Below are 27,779 nucleotides of genomic sequence, written 5' to 3' on the forward strand. Positions count from 1 at the left end.
AACCCCAGGCGGTGTCGGAGGTCAGTGCTGGCAGTCACTAACGCTGGATGAAAATAACTTTCACTGAGAGAGATGGAGAGGGTGCACATTGTCAGTACTACTGCTTCATTACCTAACATTTGCAAATTAAAAATACAAAGTATGAATCATGGCAAATATTGCATTTGAAACGTGATATTAAATTGCACAGGAAAAGGGTGGCAAAATTAAATAAAAGTAGACAGGACCGGATGTCAGAGGGCCTGAACGAGAACTAATGCCTTTCCTGGGCTGCCCATGTGCTTTGACCAGGCTGCGTCTCTGTCCTGCCTGCATCGATCTCGGTGCTTCTCCACTAACACTCCACTCCATGTGGTTCCAGATTCCCAGAAAGGTGTCTGTTAGTTTACCGACCCACATAAAGCAACAAGCCTGTGCACAATTTCCTATTTCTCTGTCTCCTCCTGAACCAACTGCAGCCTGAGGAGAAAGCAATGTTATTACGTGTGAGTTATTTTTGCAGATTACACCTGCCAAGAATAATAGGAAATACCGAGCCAGCAAGAAGACAGGAAGACAATGATTGGTGTCTGGTCACAGGTTTAAACTATTCCGAGCTTGCAGTGAACTCCCTAAGTGAACGGGATTCTCCACCCAGATGTCGAATGATTAAGTACCTCACCCTGATGACAGTAATAATTACGTTGAAAATTCCAAGTTGGACTCTATATTGACGCCTTCTTGAAACATTGTTCTGACATCGAAAGCTGGTGTCAGGGCAACAGTTTGAAACTGGGAGCTCACCACCATCTCCACAGAGATAACTCGGGACGGGCAGTAATTGCCAACCTTGCCACAACGCTTAGATACGATGTGCCTGTACATCTACAGGGTCAGATGATTCAGACAGAAATCTCTGTCAACATGCACCATGTTATTTTGCAGATGAAGAGTCATCTCAAAATGAATACGAGGTTACTGGCCCATCCTGAACCCAGGGGAATTCAGGAGAATAAAGCTCAGGGACAGTTTCTATCCAGCTGTTATAAGACTATTGAACGGTTCCTTAGTACGATAAGATGGACTCTGACCTCACAATCTACCTCGTTATGACCTTGTACCTTACTGTCTGCCTGCACTGCACTTTCTCTGTAACTGCGACACTTTATTCTGCATTCTGTTAATGTTTTCCTTTGTACTACTTCAATGCACTGTTGAGATGAAATGATCTGTATGGATGGCCTGGAGAACAAAGTTTTTCACTGTACCTCGGTACTTGTGACAATAATAAACCAATTTACCAATCTTGTCTGAAAACAAGGAATGGGGAGTTGGGGAAAGAAGCAGAGAGGTAAGGAACCGTTTGACAGTGGTATCTTGTTGGGAACTTTAGCAGTACTCAGGCTTGCCTGTCTTCACTGTGCTGGTTCCCATCTGAAAGGTAACTTCCAATTATTAAAATGTCAACTGCAAAATTAAACACTTCTTAATACCCTTAAGCGTGCCTGAAGATGACGTTGTGACAACAGAAACTCTCAGCGTGTTCTGAATTACTCCAGTGACCAACAGTTGCTTCATCAACTTGAAGCATTACATCAATTACACAGCCACACCATGTGGATAGGAAATACCGAACCAGCAAGAAGGCAGGAAGACAATGATTGGTGTCTGGTCACAAGTTTGAACTGTTCCGAGCTTGCAGACCCCTCCCTGAGGATTCTCCACCCAGCTATTGAATGATTAATTGGATCATTGGATATGCCATTTTCACGACAATGGGTGTGATTTTAATTTCCATTATTACACATTGGCAGACTGGAACCAACAATGCAAGTCAATAAAATGTATCCTTGTCTAGAATCTGGCAAAATCTTTCCACAATTCCATCGATTGCTATGAATAATCACCGTGCAACATGTCGTCGCATGAAGCAAGCCGGGTGCTGAGGGATGTCATCTATCAAATGACGATGTCAACATTAACCATCAACAAACTTTCTATATTTTAAAGAGAAAATATAATTGAATATGTTTCTGAAAGGGACAAACATTTACATGCATCCGTATTCCTCCCTGCATGCTTTGAAGGGAGAACTCTGTCAGAACGGGCTGTGCAAACACAAGACTCACTGACACCACAGGGTGCAAGTCCCACAATCCCCTCCATAACAACTGCAGCTGTTCAAGAAAGCAGCTCATCACCACCTTCTCAAGGGCAATGAGGGGTGGGCAATAAATGCTGGTCTTTCAGAGGCACCCGCACTCCATGGATTGAAACTATAAATGATCAAGAATGGGATTTGTCACAGTGTGCTGCCCATTGTTCAAGAACAGCTCCTTCCCTTCAACCATTCGGTTTTCAACCAACCGACACAACCTAATTGCCACAGTTTAGCAACACAATGACCACTTTGATTACTTTACGCTAAAGTTGACTTTTTTTTTGCTTTAACTGGTTTTATCTTGTAAAAATATTGTATCATTTATGGTTTTCATGTGAGTGTTGTGTATCTGATGCTGTGTGCCTGTGATGCTGCTGCAAGTAAGTTTTTCATTGCACCTGTGCACACGTGGACTTGTGCATCTGACAATAAACTCGACTTTGACTTTGTTTGTTCCACTTGTTTATCGAGAGCAATGCCCCTCTCAAACTCAGGTCAACACTGCAAAGTGACTGTGACTATTGCCAATTCATAAGTCATCCTATAGGTGGTGCCTCTGGAATGAGTTGCTGGGGATTCCTGAACGAACTGGGAACAGCACTGAATTCAGACACAAAGCACTGATGTAGCTCAGATTTCACCCAACAGGAAGGTTTTACATACAGATCTGTAGGCTGTTGGAAGTAAAAAAAGAGAATAATTCACATAAGTGATATCCATCATCTATTTTCCAATGACAGTAGCCGAATACTGCTTTTCTTGAAGCAGGTCAGGAGAAAGTCACTTAAGATAAAGGACGTTATCCATTTGTAGTTGAGTGTTTGCTGCAGATTACAGTACTTTGTATACCTCCCTCCTCCTGCCACCTGTGCAGTTTGAGGCAACTTTAGACACTCACACCTGCCGTTCTTACACTGAAACCTGAGATAAACACCACTCTGCCGCTGGGCGTACTTACCGTCCCGGGGCGTGGGTAAGGGATTCGTCCCTCATACTCAACCCAGCGATGGTCAGGACCTTCCTTGTGAGCGTAGGGCCCATTGAAAGCAGCACGGATATCAGCCATGCTGTAGGCACACACTGCCGAGCCCTTAAAGATCGAACTGAGTGAAAACAAGATGTCCACAAATTAATACTAAACTTAATATTGTTTCTTTTATTTTAAAAATATAACAGTTTTTTGTGGCAGTAAAATAAAGCTCCGATCGAACATTTGTTCTACCCATGCCCTAGTGGAAAATAGGGCAGAAATTGCATTTAAGCCTCAAATAGGCATTGTTACCTGAATTATCTTTCCTCTCGCCCATCACCAACACACTCCCCCCCCTGTTCCCACCTGCCCTGCCCACCTCCCTCACTTGGTTCCAGGCTCCACCTTCCCCTCCTGTCAGATCCCACCATCTGCAGCCCTGTGTCACCCCCACCTCTCACCTCCCACCTCCCAGCCTCTGTCGCTATTCCCACCCTCCCCTCCCCTCCTCCACCTGCCTATCCCCCCCCTCCTCACCCGGATCCACCCATCACCTGCCAGCTCTAGCCCCACCCCTTCCCTTCACCTTTATATACTGGCCATCTCCCTGTCCAGATGAAGGATCTCGACCCGAAATGTTGACTATCCATTTCCCTCCACAGATGCTGCCCGACCCACCGAGTTCCCCCAGCAGTTTGTTGTTTAATGATCAGTGCACTGGGTGCAGCTAACGTGGATCAGGGACACACAGCAATTAACCAATAACGTGTGGCCACCACCTGGGCATCGAGGCCCATTCACTAGAACCAACTTGAGCATGAAATGTTCCAGGCTCCCCTCCAGTTTCACATGGTGCTGCTGCAGCCAATGTGGGAGTCCAAGTGTGTGAGAATCGGACTAATTCTATTCTCCATGAAGGATATATCTTGGGCACCTCTTGCCTTTCCCTCAGTCACACTCAAAGAAAGACTAACCAATGGTTAATTCTCTCCCAATATCTTCAAAGTTTACATCCTCCACAAGCCCAGGGTGGAAAGAGTCATCACCCTAAAGGTTGTATCGTGGCTTTTGAAGAATATCTTTCATGCTATGTCACCTGATAGAAGGATGTAAAATGATGAGAGGCAAAGATGGGGTAGACAGCTGGAGTCTTTGTCCCAAGATGGAGACGTCAGTTACTGGAGGGCAGATGGTCGAGGTGAAAGGGGGAAGTTTAAAGGAGATGTGCAAAGCAACTTTTTTTTTACACAGAATGGTAGGTGCGTGAAAAAAAGTTTTTTACACAGGATGGTGAATGCACTGCCCGGGGTAGAAGATACGACAACAACGTTTAAGAGCCATTTAGACAGACACACGAGCAGGCAGGGAATGGAGGGAAATGGACCGTGTGCAGGAAGATGGGATTGGTTAGATTGGCACCATGGTCAGCACGGACATGGTGGGCTGAAGGGCCTCTTCCTGTGCTGTACTGTTCTATGTTCCATTTATATCTGTAACTCTAGTTGAAGCTCTCACTGGCCACATGGGATACAATAATAAGTATTTTCACATCATAAATATGCTCACAATAAGCTCGTCCATAGGCTGAAATGTTGGTCACGGTGAGGGAGCTGGCACTGAGCACAACCGGGCCAGGCCTGTAGGGATTTGGGCAGATCCAGGCTTCCTCTGCACTGCCACCTGCAGCAATGGCAGTCCCAACCCCAGCACGGCCTTGAGGACTTCCAGTGCCAAACCTCTCCCATTACCTTACTAATTGTCCTGAGGGAAGTGGCGAGTGAGGGACACAGGTTTGCGCCAGTCACTGCCGACTTATGCGTTGTGGAATTTTATCCCAAACTCCAACAGATGGTTTAGAGAAACAGAGACTTTCATCTCATTGTGTGGTCTGGAGCCACAGAGCATTCAAGACACAAGTTCTCTCCAATTCACCATCTCAACAGCAACCCTGCAACGCTGAAACTCACAGGAACTATCCAGAAAAAAAGCACGTCAAAATCTCTGATAATACATGGCTGTGAAAATAAACTTAACAACTGATTAAATAAAAGTTCCTGTTTTGGAGTATTCGGTGATAAAGTTGTTACACAAAGAGCACAATGTATGTAAAGACCACTGTCCACGTTAATCACATTGATTAGAACTTCCTTACCCATTACTCCTGGGTGGCTTTTGCACTTAGAACCTTAGAGTCACAGAGAGATACAGCACGGAAACAGGCCCTTCGGCCTGCCACGTTCACACTGACCAGAAGTGCCTGTTACTTTATTCTGCATTCTGAATTGTTTTTACCCCGTACCACCTCAGTGCACTGTGTAATGAATTGATCTGTAGGAACGGAGTGCAAGACAAGTTTATCACTGGACCAATTCCAATTCCTACACTAATCCCACTTTATTCTCCTCACATTCCCATCAATCCCTCCAGATTTTACCACACACCTACACACTAGGGGCAACTTACAATTAACCTATTGACCTTCACACCTTTGGGATGTGGGAGGAAACCGGAGTATCTGGAGGAAACCCACAAGGTCACAGGGAGAGCATACAAACTCCACACAGACAGCAGCCGAGGTCAGGATCAAACCCAGGTCTCTGCTGCTGTGATATCACAGTTCAACCAGCTGTGCCATGGTTACAGGATGCTCAGTGACAGCTCAGTTGCCCATTTTCTTCCAAAAACATACTTTACTCATAAAATATTCAGTAACTACAGTGAGGACACATTATCTTCATCCATAATACCAAGAAATTTCATACATTCCTTTACAATACGTCAGTGCCACTGATGTTCGCTCCTTAAACAATGAATGTATGAAATGTCTGAGAGGTTGTTGCACAGGGCCCAGCTCCTCAGTGTCCAGTGGCAGGACCCTAGACTGTGGTTTTTTCCCCACAGAGCCTCTCTGGTGACTGCACCGAGCTTCAGTGTGTCCCTCAGCACATACTCCTGCACACTGGAATGTACCAGTTGGCAGTGTTCCCTCGTGGACAATTCCTTACACTGGAAGACCAACAGGTTTCGGCAGACCAGAGCGTGTCTTTCGCCCAGCTGCTCACCTTCCAGCAACAGTCAACATTTGTCTCAGTTTGTGTCCCTGGGAACGGCCCGTAGATCAGAGAGTCCTGTGTCACCCAACTGTTCGGGGAGAACCGTGACAATGTCTGCTGCATTCCCGCATCTTGGCCAACACCCGGTCCACAAAGAAGTGGACCAACATCTCATCCACACCACAGCCAGCTTGAGGACCATGCGCGTTGGGAGTAAGACTCCAGCTGTGCAGGATGGTCCCTCTCTCTGCCAGCCAAGCCAGGTCTTGATGCCAATTTGTGAATCCTGGTGATGAGGCATTCTGCCGCATGACTTTGACAGTCTGTTTGGGGAACCATCACAAAGGATCCATCATACCTTCTACCCCAGGGTCTGCAGGACATTCCGTGTTGACCACTGCCAGATGGACATGGTCAAAGGTGTTTCCCACAGAAACTGCCCTACGAAGGGCAGGTGGTGGGGTGAGGTCCCACTGAATGCAATGTCCCCCAGCAGAGAGACCAGGTCCACCCTTCGTTTCCCCGAGGGCAGGTGGAAACAGCATGTAGTAACACAGCATGATATGGCCACACACAAAGGTGGCCATCACTGGGTACGTTTTGCTCCTCCCCCCCCACCTTTCTCTGGAGAACTGTCCATCACATCCCAATGGACATGGTCCATTCTGAAGTGGAAGATGGCTCAGGTACTGCCAGGGCAGAGGAGCAGGTTATGGGGCCCACCTACACAATGTACGGCAACACTAAGAACACCTGGTACCTGAAGCCCAGCTTCTTGCTTGGCATCGAGAGGGGAGTGCTGCTCCCGCAGACCCAGGTCCTGTTTCACCTTGGCCGTCTGCTCCAACCAAGTGCTGTTGCACACCCCGGTCCCTCTGAACCAGATGTCCAGCACCTCTGGGTAGTCTGACCCGACAGCGAAGAGAACGGCAGACCAGTCAGAACAGTTGCCAAAGAGCATGGCCTCGCTCTTCCCACGGTTCACTGGCTCCTGATGCCAACTCAAACTGGTCACAGATACTGATCAATCAGCAGACTGATCCAAGCAGGAGACAGTAGTGTTGTCAATGTACTGGGAGGCTTTCATCTAAGTGCTCCCACTGCCTGGCATCTCCACCCCTCTGATGCCCACATCCTTCCCAATGGATTCATCAAAGGGTTCTCTGCAGCACACGTAAGGCAGGGGAGAGAGGGCAACCCTGCCTGACTCTGGGTTTGATACAAAACTTTCCTGTTTTCCACCGGTTAATTTAGACTGCACTGCTGCATCAGGAGCAGACTCTACGAGCTTTTCTGCAGCTGACATTCCTTAGTGTTTGCCTTGACTGCTTCCCACCAGTACATGGGAGGGCTGAAGTTGGGCCTCACGGCTCTCCAACCTATGTCACCCCTCTTCAGCCCCTTGATGTTTTCTGTGGGACATTCCACTTCCGTGTCCCTTGCTGGCCTTCGGTTGTCCTCTGGGTGACAGTCAGTCAGGAGGCAACAGTAATTGACCAGATGTCTCGCTTCCACACTCTATCTGTACATAAGAGATTGTACACCTTGGCACCTTTTAAACCTCCAATCAGAACTCTGACACTGCACAACACAGCAGTCAGGATGAAGCACCACTGCTCACCAACAGAAGGAACCAGATAACAGTTCAGGAGGCAGCCACTGGCTCTCCCTACTGAACATGCCCAGCATTCTACTCAGGCTGTCAAATCCCATTCCTGCACATTTTCTAACACCCCTTTGCTTCAGTCCTTTCGAAGATTTCTACGGATGTACAGTGGAGAGCATTCTGACTGGTTGCATCACCGCCTGGTAGGGAGGCTCCAATGTGCAGGATCGAAAGAGGCTGCAGAGGGTTATAGACTCAGCCAGCTCCATCACGGGCACAACCCTCCCCACCATCGAGAACATCTTCAAGAGGTGGTGCCTCAAGGAGGCGGCATCCTTCACTCTCACCACCCAGAACATGCCCTCTTCTCATTACTGCCATCGGGGAGGAGGTACAAAAGCCTGCAATGATTCAGGAACAGTTTCTTCCCCTCCGCCATCACGGTCCATGAACCCATGAACACTACCTCGTTATTCCTTTGTTTTGCACTATTTATTTATTTTTGTAATTTATAGATTTTTCTGACTTTGCACTGTACTGCTGCTGCAAAACAACACATTTCACAGCATATGTCAGTGATAATAAATCTGATTTTAATTCTGATTCTGAAGATACTACACAGTTTGCATTTCTGAAGATGTTTAGCTCCCAACTGAACAGCTACATTAGGCTAAACATGCACAGTCCCACTGACACTGTGTGGGAAAACGTGCGGTCAGCTTCCCTCTGCCCATGACTGTTAATCCTTGGGGTACAGTTCTCTACCCAGAAAGAACATGCTTCTACTGTCTCAGGTCAACACCGTGATGCAGCAGTTAGTGCTGCTGCCTCAAGAATCCAGGAATACCGATCTCTGGTGTTGTCGGTGTGGAGTTTGCACATTCTCCCTGTGACCATGCGCGTTTCCCCCGGGTGCTCCAGTTTCCTCCCATATCCCAGAGAGCTGATGGACGCGTGATGGAGAATACAGGAAGGAGAATGGGTCTGATGGGATCGCTTTGCTGGGAGCTGGCACATACCTGATGTGCTAATGGCCACATTCTGTGCAAATAAGTAAGTATTTACTCTCTTGGGCTCATTTATAATTGAATAAGTAGGTGATTTGAAGAATAAGCAGCTGGTTTTATTGATATGAAACTAACAGCATTAGGCTGTGTTACTCTGTGAAGTCACTCTGTGAAGTACCAACTGAAGTTGTCTCAGGCAGGGTCCAAATGAGGATCTGGAAATCACCGACAACATTCCCCACTCCCTCACAAGATCAGCTTTCAAAGGCTTCATACCAAATGCTTTTTGAAATCACCAGTTGATGTGATTTTCAACTCATTGTGCACAATCCTCTCCACAGAAAAGTCCTGGAAACCTACACCCAATTGAACAAGATGTCATCGTGCTTTTAACAGAGACCAAAGGAATAATTACTGATCATCAACTTCACTTGCCCTGAAAAGAACAGTCTTTATGCATTGAGTCCCTCAATTTAAACACTTCAAAATTATATGCTTTTGAAAGTCATCAGCAATTATTTCAAGTGACAATGAATTGTATAATTCTATCTGAATGAGCCAACAGCATGGAATTTCATGAGGAGTGCCTCACTCCCACATTAGAACACAGGTAATTTGCAGTTTGGGCCAACACTTGTCTGTGAACCAGCAATATTGCTCAAGTATTCCCTGGAGCGTCGGAAGCTGAGCTGTGACCTGGTAGAGGTATAGAAAATGATGAGAGGCATAGACAGGGTAGCTTTCTTCACAGGGTGCAAATGTCAAATACTAGAGGGCATAGTTTTAAGGTGAGGGGGGCAAGTTTAAAGGGGATGTGCAGGGCAAGTTTTGTTTTCCTGTACAGAGACTGATGGGTGCCTGGAACATACTGTCAAGGGAAGTGGTGGATGGAAGAAGATACGACAGCAATATTTAGGAGGCATTTAGACAGACTCATGAACAGGCAGGGAATGGAGGGATACCGAGCATGTGCAGGCAGATGTGCGGTTTAAATTGGCATCACGGTCAGCATAGACATGATGGGCCGAAGGGCCTGTTCCTGTGTTGTACTGTTCCATGGTCTATATTTAACATGCTTGCTTGGGATAATGGATAAGACTCTGTAGAACAATTTGGATCGATTCCCAGTTAGTTTTGATTAGAATATGTTTATGAATCTTTGCATTTCAAATCTTAACCTCATATGAGCCTCACCCAGTGATGGGTGGATCTTCTGTCAGATATCTCCAAGGTCATTCAGCAAGTCCCAACAAAGGGGCTTTGCCCTTCAATACACCTACACCAGTGTAAAGCCTGAATTGATCCATTGCTTCAGGTTGTGGCTAATTTATGTATCATTAGTTAATATTTACCTTGTGGTAGTGAAGACTCCGTATACAAGAGGGTTCCTTTGATCTCTAGTCTGGAGCAGAAACACATCCTCTGCCAAGAATAACAGAGCTGTTAATATTAATAACTTAAACTCCAGGAAACACATGTCTGTACGTCCATCTGTCAACTTACTATCAAACTGGTTTTCAATTCATACAACTGTTGTCATTTCATTGATGAGACTCTCTGGACAAGGCCCCACTAGCTTCTCCTCAGATGGTCAGTTGCCAAGCTTTGGCTGGTCTGCCTAATGTTATAACTGGGTATTCAAGAGGTCAAAGGGAGGAAGGCACTTCTCTCACCCACCCGCAGACCCTTTCGCTAGCAACTTCCCAGGAAGCTGGTGAGGATTCTGGCTTAAGGAACTCCGCTGAAGTGCAAAAGGCGTGGGTAGACAGAAGAAGAGGAAACTAGTACAAGATAAAGAGTGGAGCAACGTTCTTGGCACTCCGGAAGAATATATTCTGTCCAATCAGGTCACTTGCCAGCTCCTTCCACTACCAACTGAAGTGGCAGCTATTGGAAGCCCCACCAAGATCTTGTAGAATGATGGAGCAGGTTCAAGGGCAGAGTCACAGCCTCCTGCTCCTATGGTTATGTTCCCATGCAGAACTGATATGGCCAGTAATATTTTTTTCAGATTAACAGTAAGAATACAATTCGGGATGGCGGATTGATGAATGCTTGGCCCCTGACTCAGAAAGCATTTAGAACTATTTTGCTTGTGTTTTGATTCTGAACCTGTCAAGGTCAAGGAGGAGACCAGCAAAACAATGAGCCTAGGACTCCCATTGCTGTGCTGCTGAAACCAGGATGAGGCTTTCATTCAGCTCGGTAACTGATAAGCCCCTCCATGGGGCTCGGCGGAAACGCACAACGTTCAAAGCTCCGCACACCACAGCTGTCAAACACACCCCTCGTATCTCATTAACTTCCCGCACAACAACAAGATAAATAAAATCCTGCAGTGGGAATGATACATACGTAGTTCGTCGAAATAGGTGTCCACTCCATCGGGACCTGGGACAGAACACACCAGACGAGCTTTCAGGAAGGTGGTCCACTTGTTGATAAGGCTGCGCTGTCCTCCAGCATCGTTCTGTGAATCAGGAAGAAGGCAGAATATAAATTGGCGGAGAGCTTGGTCTGCAGTGTTACCCTCATTTGACCGACACAGGTGAGATCCTTTCATAATCAGCACACGTATTGATCCACTGGGGCTTAGGATCGGCAAACCGTGACCTAAGGATGAACGGATTGAGGGGTTCAGACTCATAGAGTTATACAGCAAGGAAGCAGGCCCTTCAGTCCAACCCGTCCATGTTGGCCAAGATGCAAAGCCCACTTGCCTGCATTTGGCCCATATAGAACATAGAACACAGAACAGTACAGCACAGGAACAGGACCTTTGGGCCACCATGTCTGTGCCGAACACAATACCAAATTAAACTAAATCTCTTCTGCCTGCACATGATTCATATCCCTCCATTCCCCGCATATTCATGTGTCCAACATCCTCTTCGACGCACTTATCATATCTGCTACGTTTGAGCTCGGAGGGTTAGCAGGTGAACTAGTCCTCAGCTCTGGTCAGTATTGGTCCCTAATGGACTAATTCAGTTGGCTCCCTGTCCCAAGAAGTGAACAGACATCTTGATCTGGTGACAATAGCTCGGGTAACATGTCAGGTCCTATCACTGCAGTTAAGTCGGCCACATCACTGTGGGTCTGCACATAAGAACGGAAGAACTAGAAGCAGGAGTAGGGCACTCAGCACCCCGAGCCCCAACAACACACTTCTGGCCCTCAGCCCCCATAGGCACTGCCACACATTCACACCCCTGATCATAAGAGACCCCTGACCCTAAACAATGCCCCTCCCCTCCCACCCTCCCACATACACTACAATGTTTGGGACTCCCATCTATGAGCACTCTCCTGGATTAACCCCATTCCACTTGATTCCCTTAACATCTAAAGAGTCCATCAGCCTCTATCTTGAACATACCCAATGACTGATTGTCCACAGCCTTTTTGGGTGGAGATTTCCAAGGATTCACTATGCACTGGGTGAAGAATTTTTTCTCATTCTGCTCTTGAGTTGCCGACCCGTAATTTTGAGATTGTAACCCCTGGTTCTCGAGTCCTCAGTCAGGAGAAACATTCCAAGGGACCTTGTCTCATTCTTCTAAATTCTCCTTAATGTCTACCTAATCTCTCACCAGGGACAACCCCACCATCGAGGAACCAATCTCGTGAATCTTCACTGCACTTTTTCTGTAACAAGTACATCCATAGGTTGGGAGACCAAAATTGTCCAAGATATTCCAAGTGGGTTCTCACCAGGACCCTGTGTAACTTCAATAAATCATTGTTACTCTTGCACTCAATTGTCTTGCAATAAAGGCCAAATGTTAGAGTAATTAACCTTACTGATTGTTTGCTGTACCTGCCTGCTAACCTTCAGTGAGTTGAGCACAAGGACACCCAGGTACCTCTGAGCACCAACAATTCGCAGTCTCACGCTGTTTAAAAAGAACTCTCTTTTTCTATTTTTTCTGCACGTGGATGACCTCACATTTTTCAACTTTACATTTAATCTGCCATGTCCTTGCCCAGTCACTTGGCCTGTCTCTATCCCCTTGAAGCCTATTTACATTCACATTGCCATCTTGCTTTCAATATCTTACACTTGGTCCCCTTATCCAACTCACTGATATAGAGTGTGAACAGCTGGACACAGCACCACTCTTGTGCTACTTCACTGGTCGGCCCCCCAACCTGAAAATGACCCATATGTTCCTATCATTTTCTACCCACTGATCAATCCTCTGTTTGTGCCAATAATCACTCCATTCCCATGTGCTCTAATTCTGTTTGATGACTTCTTGTGTTGCATCTTATTCAAAGCCTTCTGAAGTCCGTAAACACATCATCAACTGGTTTCCCTCATCTATTCTGCTAGTTATAACCTCAAGAAAGCTTTTATAAATCTATGTTGGCTCTACCCAACTCTCTTACTACTTTCTTAATGCCTTTTTACCCTTTTTGCGCATTGCTCCAGATACATCCAGCATCTGCAGAATTCCTTGTGTCTTTGTTACCCGTCCTTACAATTTCCTGCTACTCCCAGGCCTGTCGGTCTATAGATCCTCATTTTTTATCTTTTTCCTTTCTTCAATGACGAAGTTGCATTTATTGTCTTCCAATCTATCAGAACCAGTTTAGAAGCTGTGGAAGATGACTCTAGTTCATCTACAACCTCCACAGCCACTCCTTTCAAAATCCAGTAACTCAGGTTCTCAGGTCCCAGGAAAAACTTATTGGCTTCCACTCCCATTAATTCCGCCAGTGCTTTCTTTTAGGCTATGTTTTTTTCTGTCCTTTTTCAGTAGCAATTTATTTTATTTTTCTGCTATTTCACTATTCAGCAATGTAATCTCTCCAATAACCCCCTCTAATCTCCTTTCCACACATCTACAGAAGTTTTGACTGGTTTTATATTTTTCACCAAATGAATCTCATATCAATGTCCTTTACTGAATTCTGAAATATTCCCAGTCATCAGACTTCCTGCAGTCTGCCAGCGCTACAGCCTGTTTTCTTCTACATTGTGCTTTCTTTAACTTCTGATAACTTTTTTCTCTTTCCTCCTTTGGGTTTGTGTGTTGTAAATTGTGCACTAATTCTTTAATTGTTGGCCGTTGCTTGTCATAGAGTCACACAGCATGGAAACTGACCTGTGGGCACCTCTCTGCATAATCCCATCTCCCAGCACTTGGCCCGTGGACCTCTATACCTGGGTGATTTAAAGGCTCATCTAGACACTTCTTAAATGCCGTCAGTGACTCAGCTTCCACCAGTCTCTCAGGCAGTGTGTTCCAGGTACTCACCACTCTCTGGGTGAAGAAGGTCCCCCTCAGGTCCCTCTAAGTATCTCACCCTTACCCTGAATCTTTGTCTTCTAGTTTTGACTACCTCTGATATGGGGGAAGGTTCCCTGCAGGCTGCCCTATCTATACCCCTCATAACTTTATATACCTCAATCACGTCTCCTCTGAACCTTCTCTGACCAGAACAGACCCAGCCTCTCCTGTCTCTCCTCATAACTGAAACAGTTATGGCTCCAGCCTCATAACTGAAACACACCACCCAAGTGGTCCAGTTGGAAAATGAAAAATGCTGGATTAATCAAAGAAAAGCAAAAAAAAACAGATTATTCTCATAGCCTTTAATTGAGATTCCAATCTACCACAACCAACTCACACCTCTTACTTTTGTATTTGCTTTGGTTAGATTTAAGACCCAAATTTCGGAGTGAGCTCAATCACTTTTGGTCTTAATATGAAACTCTATCATATTATGATCACACTTCCCTAAAGGCTCCTTAACTCCATTAATCCTTTTCACTGCACTGCCTGTCTCTCGGTTCCTTAATGTACTCATCTTCAAACACACTGTAGTCGTGCATGGATCAATCAACAAGGGTGGCAGGTTTCTGCCCTGGAATCAGCAGCAGCCAGTAGATAGAGTGATAGAGCCATACATCGCAGAAACAGGCCCTTCAGCCCATTCATGCTGACTACCAAGCATCCACTTACACTCGTCCAGATTTTACTCTCCGCACATTCTCATCTGTTCCCCACAGCTTCTACCACACAAGGGGCAATTTACAGCGGCTAATTAACCTACCAATCCGTATGTCTTTGGGATGTGGCAGGAAACCAGAGCACCCAGGGGAAACCCACGGGGTCACAGAGAGAACGTGCAAACTCCACACAGCACCGGAGGTCGGGACTGGAGCCGGATTGCTGGAGCTGTGAGACAGTGTCCCCATTAGCTCCAGCATTGTGCCATACGGGAATCAGCAGATTCCTGTCTCAATCAATGGATCTCCGTAGCAGATGGTGGACCTCCATCCCAGGGATGCCACGGTTTAGAGGTTGGCACTGGAGAAGACCCTCTCATCTCAGGAGTTGATTCGACATATGGTACTTTCATTCAAATGGACTGTTCTTAAAATAGAAACAAGAAGCCAAACAGAGCCATCTTCCTAGCCTTCAGCTGATACCTATTGGCTTACAACTAAAGACCTAATCATTAGCTCGGATTGTTAGAGTAAATAGGCCAACAACTCAATCCCTCCCAGTGGGGGTGCAGGGTGTTCTCTGTGACACTGCCTCATTATATTGCAGTTATAAAGACCTGCTGTGCTCATGAGAATCAAACTGGCATCCACGCCTTTGGCTCCCAGTCTTCGCAGCTTGTTAAATCAATTTATTTCTTCTTAATGTTCAGCGAGAGAAGGATCCAAGAGTTATTCTTGGATCTAACATTTGATTGAAAGTACAGATATTGCCAAAGTTTAAGGGGTACGTGGCCTTTAAAGAGATCAAAGGATTAAATTAATAGAGTTTTATTTTGCTTATTAATGTTTTGTTCATTAACCTCTGACTTCTCCAGAAACCACTGATTCAGTGAAAGGTTTAGTTGTACATTTCTTGTGAGGGCAATGGGTTAATCACCTCCTGTAATAAGTTGACGTACACACTGTCCTGACAGTCAAAATTCCTCATTTATAAAATAGCTCCCATAAACAATAAGGCTGAATATTCCTTTCATCAAAAATAGCACACTGTTAACCCTTCATCTACCAAATGATGCTCATCTGTTACAGTCTAGATGTTGCTTGCAATATAGTATTGGAACTTCAAACAATCTGCTGGAGGAACTCAGCAGGTCGAGCAGCATCTGTGGGGGGAGAGGAATTGTCGATGTTTCGGGTTGAAACCCTCCATCAGGATGTTTCTCCATCTCCTCCGTGTCTGCTCTGAAATGTCCTCCTTGTTCAGGAAGTGTGGCTTCCCTTCTGCTGTGGTTGAAGGAGCCCAATCTCACATCCCCTTCGTTTCTCATATTTCTGCCCTCACCCCGACTCCTCCCAGACAGAGAGTCCTGATGCAGGGTTTCAACCTGAAGTACCTACAATTCCCTTCCTTCCACAGATGCTGCTCGACCCGCTGAGTTCCTCCAGTAGATTGTTTGTTGCTCCAGATTCTAGCATCTGTAGTGTCCTGTGTCTCTCCAGCACTAGAGCTTGAATTCCGAGAGAATGCTTCACAGAAAACTTCATGAAAAATGCTGATGTTCAGTGCAGTGGGATTTTGGAGGAAAGGCACCATTAAGCAACATCTTCATTAACTGACTGGCAGCACAACACTCATAAGTCAACAGAAACCACCAAGGAGTTGCTAGGGTCACTAGACTCACTGATTCCCCCAGCATCCTGCAGAGAAATGCCTTCACCAAACCCCCAGCAAAGTCCGCAAGCTCACTGCAGACACTCCCAAACTTTTAGGGGGCAACACACAAGCAATCTTTGCTCAGCCATCAGTAGATGTGCTCCACATCAATAATCTTATCTGGTGATATAGGGGGCTTCCTTCACTCAGAGGGTCTTTGAATTCTCTACTCTACAGAGTCCTGGAAGTTGAATCATTGAACATATTCAAGGCTAAAAAAGTCTTTGGTCAACAGGGGAGGCTACGGATATGAAAACAGGCAGGGATCTGATCAGCCACGATTTAATTGAATGGTGGAGCAGTCTCGAGGGGCCAAGTAGCCTATTGTTTTGTGTGTTCTTAATTCTTCTTTTTCTCATACGTTCAAGAGCTTTGTAACTGGGAGAGAGGGTAACCAGTTCTGTGTCACTGTGAAATACAACAGAACTACCAATTCCATTTCCTGTGGTTGATCTTGTGTATAGCCACTGTGTTCTTTGGAATCCTTTCCACTTAATGAATGTTTTATATTTACACAGAAACTTTGTGCCAAACGCAATGATTAACCTTGCTCCTGAGGAACTTGGTTAGTTTTCAGAGAGTGTTCCTGCCAACAAGGCGCACACTCAGAATGCACAGGTCCCACCACATCTGCACCACCTGTTTAACTGCAGAGAAATCATTGCGGCAACTTTGCGAATGTTTCTGTATATCTGTTCCCGATAAACCCAGTGCCCCAGCAATGGTCTGTGGCAACAGTAATACTCCTGGAGTATTATTGGATAGAGGGGTAGGGAGATGGAGGGTAGGTTTGTTCTTGAAGTGGGATTGCATGTAGGAGGTTGGATTACAGGTCACAAACTGTGATCAGACACCCTGCAATCCACCAAATGGTGCAACACACAATCTGCTGGAGGAACTCAACAGGTCGAGAAGCATCTGTGTTGGAAAGCAATTGTTGACCCAAAATGTCGACAATTCCTTTCCCTCCCACAGATACCGCTCGACTTGTTGAGTTCCTCCAGCAGATTGTGTGTTGCTCCAGATTCCGGCATTTGCAGTCTCTTGTGCCTCCAAGCCACCAAATGGAATCTGCTTCCGATGTACAAAGACAACCTTCAATGTCAATACAAAGTAGACTCCACATGCCTCTAATGGAACACCGCTGGCAGAGCTGCTGCTTCATAGCATTAGGGACCCAGGTTTGTTCCCGACCTCTGCCACTGTCCATGTGGAGTTTGCACGTTTTTTCCCTGTGACTGCATGGGTTTCCTCCTAGTGCTCCAGTTTCCTCCCACATCCCAAAGACGTGTGGCTCAGTGGGTTAGCTGGACGCTGTAAGTTGCCACTGAAGTGTAGCTGAGGGGTAGAATCTGGAGGGAGTAGATGGAAATGTGGGGAGAATAAAATAGGATCGGTGTAAATGGTCGGTTGATGGTCGGGATGGGGTGGATAGGCCAAAGGACTGTTTCACTCTATAACTGACTGACACTGGATTTGACGATGGCACTCACTGCTGACCTCGGAGAAAGGTCCTGTAGCCTGGACATTCCCTTCCTAGGTATCAGTTGCCACCAGAAACCACTTCAAAGGGAATCAGCCACAAGCTTGTAGAACAGCAGGGCTCGAGGACCCAATGGCCCACTCCTACTCCTGTTACCTCTGTTCCCTTTTTTATGTCACTGGCAGCCTGAGAAAGTTGAGTGGATGATCTGGATTCATCCAGGAATCCAAAAGATCTCCATCATTGCTTTGCTGATATTTTAGGTAGAACTTTGAAACTACTTTGAGCATTGCATGTGAATGAATCAAATGCAAAGTCACCCCTTCGGTTTGGCAGATTAAACTCCTCACCTCAGACCGCAAGGTTTATATAACTTGTCTGGAACTGCAAATTCATAACATTAATGCATGTGTAGAACAAAGGAATAACGAACAAGCTACAGGATCACATGAAAGGTTGGATAGGTGAGACTTGTATCTGCTGGAGCTTAGAAATGTGAGAGCTCACTTGATTGAAAGATCAAATCCAGAGAGATCTTTGGTTTAAAAAATAGCAGGATGCCCACTGAAGTCAGATATGAGACAATTTTCTTCTCAGAGAATCATGAATCATAGAGTCATACAGCACGGAAACAGGCCATTCGGCCCAACTGGTCCATGCCAGTTTTCTGCTTCTCTAATAACGACGTTGTTGTCCTCGAGAGTCCATTGGCACAGGATCAGGTTCATTCATTAGAGTCTGCAGTGTAAGCTCTTCAAGCCCAAACACACGGATTGCCTGCTAATTGGACTCTGAGCTTCCACAGTCAGAAACCCTGCAGCAGACATCTCAGAGGTGCCCTTATACATTACTGCAGTTTTCAAAATCTAACAGGAGCTAGATAATGTCATGGATGAAAAATAAGTGATAAGATGCTCCAACTTCTTCAAAACTTTACCAGTTATTAACATTTGATGTAAATCTACCTGTATTTATTGTCAATGTTACTTACTTTAATTGTGGTTTTAGTCCAGAATAAAGATTTTAATGTTGTTAGATACAGGTATTTTGTTTTAATCTGAAACCACATGATATCCAAGTGTTACTGATTTCTGGTGCAAAAATCAGTTTCTTACCAACGTGCTGGATGTTAGAACTATTTTAACATAACCGAGAACTGACCTGTAAGTTCCATTTTGCAAAGTTTGTTAACCCAGTAACCACCAAACTGTGAGTGCTGTCGCCAGTATCCATGTGCAGTAATTCAATGCAGTTTGCCTTTAGTATTCAGGAGATGTCAAACACTCCATCGCTGAGGACAGCTGATTTGCTGAACATTTTATGCGACGATAATCCTCTCTGGGAAAATGGACCGACTTACCACAAGCATTGCCACAGGAAATCCAACAGTGGATGCTAAAAGAAATGCTTTGTACCACAGTCATCAAGACACAGTATGATTGGCAAAATGATAAAGAGTCAACTGTTTCAGGGTAGATTCTTCTACTTTTAGTCCCTTGGGATCAAGGATGACTCAGTCCATCACACAAACCAGCCTCCCCTTCATTAGCTCTGTCCACACTTCCCGCTGCCTCTGGAAAGCAGCCAACATAATCAAGGACCCCTCCCACCCTGGACATTCTCTCTTCTCCCCCCCTCTCATCCGGCAGGAGATACATAATCTTGAAAGCACATACCACCAGGCTCAAGGACAGCTTCTATCCCACTGTTATAAGAACTATTGAATGGGCATCTCATATGCTATAGCTAGATTCTTGATCTCTCGATCTCTGTGGTCCTTGCACCTTATTTGTCTACCCACACTGCACTTTCTCTGTAACTGCAACACTATATTCTGTATTCTGTTTTCATTTTACTTCCTCAATGTATTGATGTATGGAATGATCTGTCTGAATGGCACGCAAACAGAAGCCTTTCGTTGTACCTCAGTATCCATGACAATTATAAACCAACACCAACACCAAGACTTACTTGCTTCCACTGGTTCTGTGGGCTTCGAGGTGACTGATGAGTCTGACCTGGGAACCACAGTTTACCACAGATGGGCCAGGTAGTGATTGATGGGGTGGGTGGGCAGATAGTTTGTGAGGAAGTATCTTCCTTCTGCTGCATACAGAAGGCCTACGTGACCTCCTGATACGGGACCTCATGGTACTCAATGTAATCCCGAAAGCTCCCTCCCCATTTTAAGATAAGCAGTCATGGGCCAGCATTTCTCAGGAGTCAGTGGTGAGTGATGTTGCACATCACCAAGGAAGCTCTGATGCCCTGGGTAATCATCAAATGGAGCATTTGAAGGTCGAGATCTAAAACCTAGCACAAAACTCTTGGACTACTGAGTAGCAGAGAGCCCTGCCCTCCTGTACACACTGGGGACCTGCACCGTCTACAGCGGGCAGCTTCAAGGCACTGGAAAGATACCACCCATGCTGTCTCCATAAAATTCTCCAAATTCATCGGAAGGAAAACAACCATTGTCAGTGCCCTCCCAAAGGTCAACATCACCAGTACTAAGGCTCTGGTTACATTCAGTCAGCTCTGATGGGCTGGACATATCGTTTGTATGTCTGACATCCGAGCCCCAGAACAGACACACTGTTCTGGGCACCGTAATGGGAAGGGATTACCAGCCTTCAGAGAACAATCGGTTCATTGGACCCACAGCCAACTTCCATTTGACCTCAGGAACGTCCAAACACCTGGGTTTACCTGGATTCACCAGTCTCCACAGATCTAAGCAACATCCTTCAAGGACCAGACCATGTTGGCAACAAACTTTGCAGCTGTTATCCAGACACAGACCTGTGAGCAGTGCCACAGGATGTCATCAGAAGACATATGTTAGGAATTGGGTAAATGCTGGTGCAGCTTATTACAGAGTGCACTTCTCTCCATGTCCTATTTCCCAACTCCTTTGAAGCTGTTTAATTACGGTGTAGAAAGTCAAACCTTGGTGAAACAATGATGAGCAGTTTGCCTTCAAACCTCAAATAATTAGATTGCTAGACAGTCAGGCTCGTTGACACACGTTTCAAAGAAGTAAGTTTATTCCTGGGACGGAAGTCAACAGGGTTTAAGAAAATAAACCTCCAAGTGAGGATAATTCCTGTATAATAATTACTGTATTTTCCTAATCTGCTGCATCCTGCCTCCCAGAGGCTGCCGTGAGAACTGCAGCCATGTGTGTTATCAACACAGACTTGTTGCCTATTACATTCCAATGACTGTGATAGGTCCCAACCAGTGTACAAATGGATGCTTGAAACCTTCACATGTTAAGTTTCAGATATTATTTTAGTTATTGATTTGACCGTATTAGAAATAAAGGCTTCCAGTTTTACTGTGGACTGAACTCTCATCAATATTTTGGGGCTCGTTACTGGTTTCAACACTTTGAGAGTTGCCACAGTCCCTGTTCACTCACTGGGCTTTATTCCCTGGAGCCTGATGTGAAAGTTGCAGCCCAGCAGAGGAACCAAGCAACACACCAGGATGTCACCACACCCGCGGAGGTCATGGTACAACGTTCTAGAACGTTGCTTTGGCCACAGCTGGAACACTGTGTGTGATTCTGGTCACTGCACCAGAGACAGGACATGAATCCACTGGAGAGAACAAATAGTTTAATTTTCTGTTTGTGGACTCCTTCTAACTTCTGTATGCTTTCTTCAAACGCAAACTAACCAAAACCAAGGGCAAGACCTTCACGGTTTACTGGCAGAGGAAGGCTGTGCCCAGACAGTGAGATGGTGGGTAAGGGGCAGTGTGGTGGGTGTGGGTCGGTGTGGTGGGTCCGTGTGGTGGGGCAGTGTGGTGGGTGTGGGGCAGTGTGGTGGGTGTGGGTCGGTGTGGTGGGTCCGTGTGATGGGGCAGTGTGGTGGGTGTGGGGCAGTGTGGTGGGGCAGTGTGGTGGGTGTGGGTCAGTGTGGTGGGTGTGGGGCAGTGTGGTGGGTGTGGGTCAGTGTGGTGGGTGTGGGTCAGTGTGGTGGGGCAGTGTGGTGGGTGTAGGTCAGTGTGGTGGGTGTGGGTCCGTGTGGTGGGTCAGTGTGGTGGGTGTGGGTCCGTGTGGTGGGGCAGTGTGGTGGGTGTGGGTCTGTGTGGTGGGGCAGTGTGGTGGGTCAGTGTGGTGGGGCAGTGTGGTGGGTGTGGGTCCGTGTGGTGGGGCAGTGTGGTGGGTGTGGGTCCGTGTGGTGGGGCAGTGTGGTGGGTGTGGGTCCGTGTGGTGGGTCAGTGTGGTGGGTGTGGGGCAGTGTGGTGGGGCAGTGTGGTGGGTCAGTCTGGTGGGTGTGGGTCAGTGTGGTGGGTGTGGGTCCGTGTGGTGGGTCAGTGTGGTGGGGCAGTGTGGTGGGGCAGTGTGGTGGGTGTGGGGCAGTGTGGTGGGTCAGTGTGGTGGGTGTGGGGCAGTGTGGTGGGGCAGTGTGGTGGGTGTGGGTCAGTGTGGTGGGTCAGTGTGGTGGGGCAGTGTGGTGGGTGTGGGTCAGTGTGGTGGGTCAGTGTGGTGGGTGTGGGTCAGTGTGGTGGGTGTGGGGCAGTGTGGTGGGGCAGTGTGGTGGGTGTGGGTCAGTGTGGTGGGTGTGGGTCCGTGTGGTGGGGCAGTGTGGTGGGGCAGTGTGGTGGGTGTGGGTCCGTGTGGTGGGGCAGTGTGGTGGGTCAGTGTGGTGGGTCAGTGTGGTGGGTGTGGGGCAGTGTGGTGGGTGTGGGGCAGTGTGGTGGGGCAGTGTGGTGGGGCAGTGTGGTGGGGCAGTGTGGTGGGTGTGGGGCAGTGTGGTGGGTGTGGGTCAGTGTGGTGGGGCAGTGTGGTGGGTGTGGGTCAGTGTGGTGGGTCAGTGTGGTGGGTGTGGGGCAGTGTGGTGGGTCAATGTGGTGGGTCAGTGTGGTGGGGCAGTGTGGTGGGTGTGGGTCAGTGTGGTGGGTGTGGGGCAGTGTGGTGGGTCAATGTGGTGGGTCAGTGTGGTGGGTCAGTGTGGTGGGTGTGGGTCCGTGTGGTGGGGCAGTGTGGTGGGTGTGGGTCAGTGTGGTGGGTGTGGGGCAGTGTGGTGGGTGTGGGGCAGTGTGGTGGGTCAGTGTGGTGGGTGTGGGGCAGTGTGGTGGGGCAGTGTGGTGGGTGTGGGGCAGTGTGGTGGGTGTGGGGCAGTGTGGTGGGTCAGTGTGGTGGGTGTGGGGCAGTGTGGTGGGGCAGTGTGGTGGGTGTGGGTCCGTGTGGTGGGGCAGTGTGGTGGGTGTGGGTCAGTGTGGTGGGTGTGGGGCAGTGTGGTGGGGCAGTGTGGTGGGTGTGGGTCAGTGTGGTGGGTCAGTGTGGTGGGTGTGGGGCAGTGTGGTGGTTTGGCATAGTGGTGTGAGTGGGGGGTGAGGGTGAGGGTGTGGGTGGTAGCTTGGGTGGAGGTGAGGGTCGGTGAGGGTGGGAGGTGTGGGTGGAGGGTGTGGGGAGTGTGGGGTGTGAGGGTGGGGAGTGTGGGTGGGGAGTGAGAGTGGGAGGTGTGGGTGGGGTGAGGGTGGGGGGTGTGGGGGGTGTGGGTGGGGGGTGGGTGGGGTGAGGGTGGGAGGTGTGGGTGGGGGGTGGGGGGTGTGGGTGGGGGGTGAGGGTGGGAGGTGGGTGGGGTGAGGGTGGGGGTGTGGGGGGTGTGGGTGGGAGGTGTGGGTGGGGTGAGGGTGTGGGTGGGGGGTGTGGGTGGGAGGTGTGGGTGGGGGGTGGGTGGGGGGGTGTGGGTGGGGGGGTGAGGGCAGTGGGAGAGGGACAGGATGGTGAGAGAGGGACTGTGTGCATCTCTGATGAAAATGTCTCCGTTAGTCTCTCCCATCGGTTCCTTATTTCTCTGTGATCAGGTGTGTGACTGTAGATCATTGTGTTTACTGCTGGAGTGGGTCTGATTGAAAATAATTACCCTGTCGGTCTTAATTCATCTCTGTTTGTTCAGCTTATCATTTACTTGTAGAATGGCCAGTTCACTGACTGATCAAAGGACAAAGCCTTGGCATCAATCTCTTTGTTAATTCCACCCTGAACAATACTGCATAAAGCTGCACACCAGCTTATCTTCATGAATGATCTCCGCAGGAAATTACTACTAGATGGAGTAGCAATAGTCTTTCAGAACATGGCACAGTTTCATACGCCATAATATTACATTACCCTCCAACACATTCCAAACTAAACCAACAATTCACAGAGGAAGCACAGCACAATTTCCTATCCTGAATCTGCATCACCTCTGCAGTAACATTATTCACTGATGAGGCAGTCAAACTAATGGTGAGGAATCCAGGGCATGAGGACATACTGGAGGCACGTGCTGAAGGTTAGCAGAACCTAAACAGGTTTACTGATGTGCAACTAAAATTAAATTAATACATTTCTGGCAATGGATCACTGTAAGGTATCAGTTAAGATATCTTCGTTAGTCACATGTACATCAAAACACACAGTGAAATGCATCTTTTGCATAGAGTGTTCTGGGGGCAGCCCACAAGCGTCGCCATGCTTCCGGCACCAACATAGCATGCCCACAACTTCCTAACCCGTACGTCTTTGGAATGTGGGAGGAAACCGGAGCACCCGGAGGAAACCCACGCAGACACAGGGAGAATGTACAAACTCCTTACAGACAGCAGCCGGAACTGAACCCAGGTCGCTGGCACTGTAATAGCGTTACACTAACCATTACACTACTGTGCCTGCCCTATTCTACTGTGACTGATCACTTACTTGGCTTAACCTGTGATATAAACCTTTCTTGTTTTCTGTCTGATACACGATACAGAATGATATCCAGTATGCATGCGCGCGCGCACACACACACACACACACATAGACACACAAACACACACACACACACACACACACACACACACACAATCAATGAAAATGTTTGAAATGAATGTTTAAACTCTTTCTGTCAGACAGCATGCCCAAGAAGACATTAGTTGCAGTGATGTGTTTGCTTCTGTTTACAGATACACATCGGCACAGTGTAAATAACATTACATTACCCAACAGCAATTTATTTTAAAAGTGGACCACACATTCGGCAAAATTCCTCCACAGCAGAAACTCCTCTGTGATCCACTAATTTGAGCGGGGAAATATTAGACTCAGTGCACTCAGGGAGGCTGGCCCTGATTTACTTTCTCCCATGATATTATATTTCAAAGTGATAGGTGTTTGCCCCCAGTCAGTTACACGACATTCGGCAATATTTCACAAGTTCAGCCCTGCAGATGCATGGCAGGTCAAACAAATGGATGTGTCAGCGTGGCTTGATGTGCCTATGTACATTGAAGGGGTGAGATGTAAATCCTCCAGGCTATCTGGATGGCTTTCTCCTTTCTGCTTCAGAAATCGACTGACAAGCTGACACACAGCTTATTATTACACTGAAGCCTGAGATAAGGTGTGGGGGATGTCAACACTCTGCATAACAGGTCAGTATATCGCAGGAGCTGGCAAGGATGGTCATGGAAACATTCACAATAGCAGCAGGAAAAGGCCATTCAGCCCTTTGAGTCTGCTCCTTTGCTTGGCACGATCATGGCTGATCCTCTATCATAGTACCATCTTCCATCTCTCTCCCCACACCCACTGTCCAACAAGGGCCACCCTCAGTTCTGAGGTTGGAACATCCCAGAGGCTGCTGAGAGTAGTGGACACAGCCCAGTCCATCACGGGCACAGCCCTCCCCACTACTGACAGCATTGTGGGCTGCCCCCAGCACATTCTCAGTAACGTAAAGTGACGCATTTCACTGTGTGTTTCGATGTACACGTAACTAATAAATAAATATCTGATCTACAGGAGGCACTGCCTCAAGAAGGCAACATCTGACATCAAGGATCCCCACCATCCGGGCCGTGCCATCTTCTCACAGCTCCCATCAGGCAGGAGGTACAGAAGCCTGAAGTCCCACACCACCAGGTTCAGGAACAGCTACTTTCCTACAACCATCAGGTTCTTGAACCGACCTGCACAACCCTAACCCCACCTCAGCAACGGGACACTACAGACCACCTCATGCACTGCCGTGGACTTGTCTCTGATTGTGTCTTTGTTTTGCACTGTTTTGCACTTGGACAGGTTTTTTCTCTCTCTCTTCACTGTCTTGAATAATATTTGTATAATTTATATATAGGTTAAGTATAATTTATGCTCTGTGTGTTGTCCATACCTGGGTGCCTGTGATGTCCTGGAGCTGTAGGACCAACCTTTCCCAAGGAGAGATACTTTCAGAAGACAAGTGCAAATGGGGGCATCAGCAATAGACCTCCACTGATCAGGCGGTACAGTAGTGTAGCGGTTAGTGTAACGCTACTACAGCGCCAGCAACCTGGGTTTAATTCTGGCCACTGTCTGTAAGGAGTTTGTACGTTCTCCCCTTGTCTGCGTGGGTTTCCTCCGGGTGCTCTGGTTTCCTCCCACATTCCAAAGACGTACGGGTTAGGAAGCTGTGGACATGCTATGTTGGCACCAGAAGCGTGGCGACACTTGCGGGCTGCCCCCAGAACACTCTCAGTAACGCAAAAAGACGTATTTCACTGTGTGTTTCGATGTACATGTGATAATAAATAAATATCTGTATCTTAAAAAACTCTCCCAACGCTACACTTCACCGAGACGGTGTTCATCTCTCGAAATGCCAGCAGCTAAGCCCAAAAGCCAGTAAATATTTGCATCTCTGTAGTGTCCTTCCACAGTACAAAAATCTTCTAAAATCCACAAAGATTGAAAGCAAGTGTCCAGTTCATGACCCGTTACTGAAATACCTCCATTCAAACCCTAAAAATACCACGTCAAACTTTGAACTCTGTTCATGAAAAGACGATGATGGACATGACAACGGGCCTTATCATCGTCAGTAGAATTGTTGAGCTCACTGAATACCGAGCCAAAGACCGGCTCACAGCTTTTCTCTGCGCCTCAGGCCGATGATGCTTAATCCATGAATAAATTTAGAAATAAACAGCCCAGCCCTTTGCAAAAATACCACCACTCTCCTAGAAATGCCACCGGAACAAAATCCTTATTAAAGCAAGGGTATTTATTTTTATAAATCTACGCACATCAAAGCTGTTACTGGTGGTTATCGATAATGCTCCTTAACTTTTCATTAGTTCCTGTAAAAATACTGACCGCTGGTCACTTCTGCCCACTCTGCATTTTCTGATGAATTACACCTCTCAAGGACTTCACTGACTTTTGTGAATTTGAAAGGAACTGAACTGAAAGTGGTATCAATCACAACACAGCCGTATTTTGCAATCGTTTGTCACCCTTTGAAGTCCAAAGACCTTTGGATCTGGACTACAGGATTAATTAACAACATAAAATGCTCCTGACTCTCTTTTCAAAGTTTTCAATCAAAATACCAATTGCAGAACAGTAAAGTTGTTGAAACTTAAAAACCTGCTTGGTACAATTAACAAGGAGTTGAATCTTGTGGTGAGGTACTGGTACAGCAAATTTCAGTCTCCAGAGAAAATCTCATCCAACTTCCACAGAATATGTCCTGACCTCATTTCACAAGAGCTTGTTCTTCAGTACCTTCTCACAGATCTCATCTAAACTTTCTGACTGTTCTCCCAAAAGTTAAATCTTAAAGAGTCAGATTTTTCACTCCTTCCTTAATGGAGGGGGGGGGGGGGAAGGGGGAGGAGAGGGGAAAGAGAGAGATTTTCTGACTCCTGAATTCTTTGCAACTACCTTGAATAATCAAAAATATCTGGTGAACAGCCCCTTATGTACAGCACCAGAATCACAGTTATAGAGTCAAACAGCACAGAAACAGGCCCTTCAGCCCACCATGTACATACCGACCAGAAAGTACCCATCTACACCAATCCTATTCACCAACACTTG

General features: G+C 47.0%; 1 protein-coding gene across 4 annotated transcripts in view; it reads right to left on the reverse strand.

Annotated features, from left to right (window-relative positions):
- The window catches only part of sema3d (sema domain, immunoglobulin domain (Ig), short basic domain, secreted, (semaphorin) 3D), a 272,045-nt gene that overhangs the window by 61,426 nt on the left and 182,840 nt on the right, over positions 1-27,779 (reverse strand). For all 4 annotated transcript variants that reach the window (XM_052033599.1, XM_052033596.1, XM_052033597.1 and 1 more), the window contains exons 9-11: positions 11,132-11,246; positions 10,129-10,198; positions 3,099-3,243 (exon numbers count right to left, since the gene is read on the reverse strand). In XM_052033599.1, the coding sequence (XP_051889559.1) occupies positions 3,099-3,243; positions 10,129-10,198; positions 11,132-11,246 (330 nt within the window). The remainder of the gene's footprint in view (positions 1-3,098; positions 3,244-10,128; positions 10,199-11,131; positions 11,247-27,779) is intronic.

Source organism: Pristis pectinata, chromosome 19 (genome assembly GCF_009764475.1).
Source record: "Pristis pectinata isolate sPriPec2 chromosome 19, sPriPec2.1.pri, whole genome shotgun sequence".
Classification (NCBI taxonomy): domain Eukaryota; kingdom Metazoa; phylum Chordata; class Chondrichthyes; order Rhinopristiformes; family Pristidae; genus Pristis; species Pristis pectinata.